General features: G+C 33.0%; 1 protein-coding gene across 1 annotated transcript; it reads right to left on the reverse strand.

Moving 5' to 3' along the window:
- Nucleotides 1-1169: 1169 nt before the first annotated feature.
- Nucleotides 1170-3454, reverse strand: LOC120087496 (glycine-rich protein A3-like). The gene is made up of 3 exons (XM_039044356.1): nucleotides 3315-3454; nucleotides 2113-2397; nucleotides 1170-1701 (listed from the first exon to the last, which is right to left on the reverse strand). Exons 2-3 carry the CDS (start codon nucleotides 2372-2374, stop codon nucleotides 1478-1480), a joined length of 486 nt encoding a protein of 161 aa, XP_038900284.1. The 5' UTR covers nucleotides 2375-2397; nucleotides 3315-3454; the 3' UTR covers nucleotides 1170-1477.
- Between the last annotated feature and the right edge of the window lie 1505 nt (nucleotides 3455-4959).

Genomic DNA, 4959 nt, shown 5'->3' on the forward strand with positions numbered 1-4959 from the left:
CTTTTTCTAACATATCGGTCTAATTTTTTCAAGTATTATATAATCTTCCCAAATCTTATATATTTTCAAAATTTATAAGTTATCTCTACCAAATATTATATGAAAGACTTACGTAATTTTCCAACTTCTGTTTCCACAATTATATAAGTCTCCATACTTTCAAATGAGTTTATCCATTTTTTTAAAATTTCGAGAAATATTAATTTTTTGCCAAAAAAAAGAAAAAAAGAAAAAAAAGGACTAGGTAAGATATGAAAAATATATAAAATCTTAGTATTAATCTCGAGCAGATTAACATAGATGATAGATATTCGGAGTTTTTCGATGAATTCTCAAGCAGATTAACCTAAGGTTCTATATATTTCTCATACTTTTTTTTATTTATTTCATAAAGATTACTAAATTTTGTAGACAATTTGAAATTATATAAGATTTGGTATAGGATTAAAGAAAATTACATACTTTTTGAAAAAATCGATAGAATCTCAGAATGTAATATGCTCGAGATATACCGAGAAGACCAACAATAATTGGCTAATTTTCAAAGGTGAAAACTTGAGATCCCATTCCGTAATCATTTTGCTTATTGTTTTTGTATTTTAAAATTAAACCTATGGACACTACTTCCACTTTCCAATTTCTTCTTACTTTTTATCAATGGATTAAACCTTTATTATTTATTTTGGTAAAAATTTTTATGATCTACTTTTCACTAATAGTTTAAAAAACATGTCAAATTTTGAGAACTAAAAAAAATAGCTTTTAAAAAATTATTTTTATTTTTAAAATTTAACTAAGAATTCAGTCATTGTACTTAAAAAAAAATGCAGACCATTATAAAAAATGTGGATGAAATAAGCTTAATTTTCGAATAGAAAAACAAAAAACCAAATGGTTACAAATCTCATAAAAAAGAATTTATACTATATATTTTATAAATAAATTTGATCTCCATTTAACCTATGAATCAACATGAGTAGAAATTTTGAATCTTCACGATAGAACTAGATTGTTATCGATGGTAAAGCACTTGACTAAATTATTACTCAATAAAATATAGATATTAAATTGTAACAGACTAAACTATTTACTATGTGCAAATCCAAGAGGGAAAATACGGTAACAAATGCCTGATGACAATAACAAATGGTTCACATGTTTATCCCACATGAAGCAAAATAACTGTAACTGGACATCCATTTTAGATTAAGGTTGAAACAAAAAGAATTTACAATGAGAAGAGAATAAGGTGGAAACTGGAAATATCCAGATTATTGATGTCTAGCAGCAAGAGTACAGAAGCCATAAAAACGGTAGTTAAAACAACAAGAGTGAATACATACGAAATCCAGAGTCTTTAAGACATTACAGAAATTAGAGAAGAAGGTGGTAGGCCACTAACTGTACCGACGCCATTCTTGAAAGCAACTGAAGAAAGAAGGCTCGGTGAAAAGATCAGATGGCAGAAAAAAAAGAATCACTTCCATTTCTTGAATTTTCCACCACCGAACATGCCGTGCTTCCCATGTTTGTGCTTACCAAACTTCCCATGCTTGAACTTCCCATGGTGCTTGAATTTTCCACCATGACCATAGTGACCAGCACCACCATAGTGACCAGCACCATGAGCAATATGATGAGCTCCATATGCAGCTGCTGCAGCGGCAGCACCCCCGGCCAGCATTCCTCCCATGCCGTGCCCTGAATTTATGAATATTTGGAATCAGCAACTTTATAAAAACATCTTCAATCAAAGCCATCACTAGCTGGGATCCATTATGTTCCTGAGAAAATTTTCTGATAGAATTTTTGCTTTAACTGGGTGATTGTATATTAAAGATACACCCGGATGCTTCAAAACAAATCTGATACTTGTTGATGCAATTAAAAGCCATGGTAGGGAACAGATCCATCCCAAGAACAATGGAGAGAAAACGTCATAATTTCTATAATGAAATGCTTCAAAAGCCTTCCTTTCTATTACAACCTAAAAGTGGCTACTTACAAAATGATTCAAATTGTTATTAATCCCTGCATTCTAATCGACAAATTAATAAAAGTAATTGACTAAACTAATGATCGAATAATTCTTCCTACTGATTGGATTAATACCTGAATGGTGTGGAGCAGAGGGACCAGGATATGCACCAGGAGGATAAGCACTCGGAGGGTAGCCAGCCGGGGGGTAGCCATGTTGGGGGGGATATGCTTGGGGTGGATAGCCATGGGCTGGAGGATACCCTCCAGGTGGGGGATACCCACCAGGGGGTGGATATCCTCCATGAGGATGTCCAGCTCCATGAGCAAGACCATGAGCCAGATGCGAGAATAAACCTTTGTCAGATTCATCATGTTTATCTTTTCCACCCCCCATGGTTTATCAGCTTCTAATTCTGACTGAAAATTGACAAACAAAAAGTTATATATATATAAACAAAACTTCATTCAAACTAATCAACAACAACACTTCTCATTAAGCATAGAGGACAACTCAGAATAATTACAATTCCGAAAACAGCTACATCCTTTAAATAGGAGGAAGACTGGACAAAAGGGAAATCGATTGCTTCATGATCAACAAGATGCGCCAATTTGTTGGCACTTATAAGACATTTAGAAAAAGACTTCATCCGACCGACTCAACAACCTTTAAAATTGTCTACACAGTGTTGTTGTTATCAAAACTTGTTACTGGTATGAATATGTCTAATATAAATTAGAAATGAAAAAGAAAAAGGATCCTTGAATGTTCAAGTAAATGCAACATTTATATTGATAAACCATACAGGTCTAATCTCGTAGTGAGATAATATCATATGATCATGTCCCAACACTTACAAGGAGGAGCAAAATTTTGCATTCTAACTTTTATAGATATATTCTTTCGACTATGAAAATTTAAATAGAACAAATTAGAGAAAAACTAAAACATCTATATTAAGGTATACAATCTTTTTAATCTAAGACGAACTTGCCCTCTCCTTTCTTCTCTGCATCCTACTTAACATTCCACTTCCTAAGGAAATTTAACAATCACAACCGATCACAGATCAGAAACACGAAATCGATCACCAATTGTAGATAATACTCCAAAACGAAAACACACAAAAAAAAGCTTTTGATATCAGCATTTAACACAAATTAAATACGAGTTTCTCAAATAAAAAACCGTTCCAGCGTATTTCAACCTAAAGTTCATCCATCATGATAAATTCCAGATTCGCAACAAATAAAGAACAAAAAGCAAAGCAATCATCAAAACAAAATTCTAATTCAAAGAAAACGCGTAAACGAGAAAGAAAGAAAGAATTTACCGATCAAATGGAACGATTTTGTTGTTCGGATAGGAAGAGAGAGACGAGGAGAATTGAATTCTTAAAGAACTTTCGTTATATATATAGATAAAGAGAGAAAAGCAGGGAAAGCGATTAAGATTATTAATATTATTATTTATTTATATATTTTCCCTTCTCTCGCGCGAAGGTAATTAAAATAAAAAGTTAACGCGCTTTCGACGCGTACGAATATTCCAACTTACGCTGTTTGCGACACGTGGCGCCCATGTATTCGTCCAATTAACATATTGGCCATAGCCTTCTCCTTCCAACATATTTGGTTTATTAGTAATTTATATTTGTCGATGGATTTTTCTTTTTGGATAAGGTTGTAATGACTTAATTTAGGGTAATTGATTTAAGGAAAAAAAATGTTTTTTAAAAATTTATTTTTATTTAAATATTTTTGACAAAAATTACTCAATATACACTTCAACAACTATCCTAAGTGGTTACCAAAACGCTTCATTTTTTTTTAAAATGACTATTTTTTTAAATTAAACACTTAAAAATGATTCTAAACACACACTTAGATTTATACCATTCCTTGATGAAATTTGGAGACTGGTGTCCACTTTCTCGTTCGTGAGACGGGATTGGAACATGACGGCTCATGATTTGATTCGTTTTTTTTTTTTTTTTTGTCTCATTTTTATGGTTTTCTAACTTATCGTGGTTAGTTTGGAGTTGTAAAAAGGATATCCAAAACATTCTTATTATACCATCTTGTCGGAGAAAAACTTAATTTTGTACAAAAAAAACAACATTAATTTTAGATTGTAAGGTAATTTTGATTAGAAATATTCATTTTCTCTGGTGATGCAGGCCTGCAGAAACCAAAAATGGGGAATTGTTGTGAACTTAAGGAGCACAACAAGAATACGGATACTAATAAGATATAAAATTAAAATAAATATAATATAATATAATATTAAAATAAATTAAATATGATATATAAATATATGGAATAAATAAATAACAAAAGTAAATAAAATAAAAAGGATGGATTTCTCCACTTTCTCTGATCTTTTTGGATTTTGCCCATGTGCGTATACCAAAATCCACCAAATGCTATTTATAGGCAATGTGACAAGTAGGAGGTGGATTACATGGATACTAATAATGTGTAATATTGAGACACATGATAACACTTGGGAAAATGAGTGCATGATACATAGGGTTGGCAACAGGGGCCGGAGCGGGGCAGGGATTCCTCAACCCCATCCCCGCCCCTGTCCCCACCAATTGAAGGCGGGGATGGGGACAGAGATTCCCCATTGAGAAAACGGGTCCCCACGGGACCCATCCTCATATATATATATATATATTAAAAATAAAAAATTCAATCATCGTCCCTGCCTCGTCCCCTATCGGGGACTCGATTGAATCTCCGGTTTGATCCTGACCAGTGATTCCTCGCCTTGATTGGGGTGGGACCCGTGGGGACCCGACCCTATGGGGATTTTTGCCAACCCTAATGACACATGGTCAATGGACACTAAGCATAAGCATCTAATGGGCATCTATTATTATAATATTATAATACTTCCCCTTAGATGCCCATTATATATAAGAAATATGCCTCATTAAAATCTTATTAGGAAAAAACTCATTGGGAAAAAAA

This window comes from Benincasa hispida, chromosome 1 (genome assembly GCF_009727055.1).
Source record: "Benincasa hispida cultivar B227 chromosome 1, ASM972705v1, whole genome shotgun sequence".
NCBI classification, from domain to species: Eukaryota; Viridiplantae; Streptophyta; class Magnoliopsida; order Cucurbitales; family Cucurbitaceae; genus Benincasa; species Benincasa hispida.

Coding starts and splice junctions, on each gene's coding strand:
- LOC120087496 (XM_039044356.1), bottom strand. CDS start 2,374: ATGGGGGGTGGAAAAGATAAACATGATGAATCTGACAAAGGTTTATTC. Junction 1,702..2,112: donor CTCTGCTCCACACCATTCAG/GTATTAATCCAA, acceptor TCATAAATTCAG/GGCACGGCATGGGAGGAATG.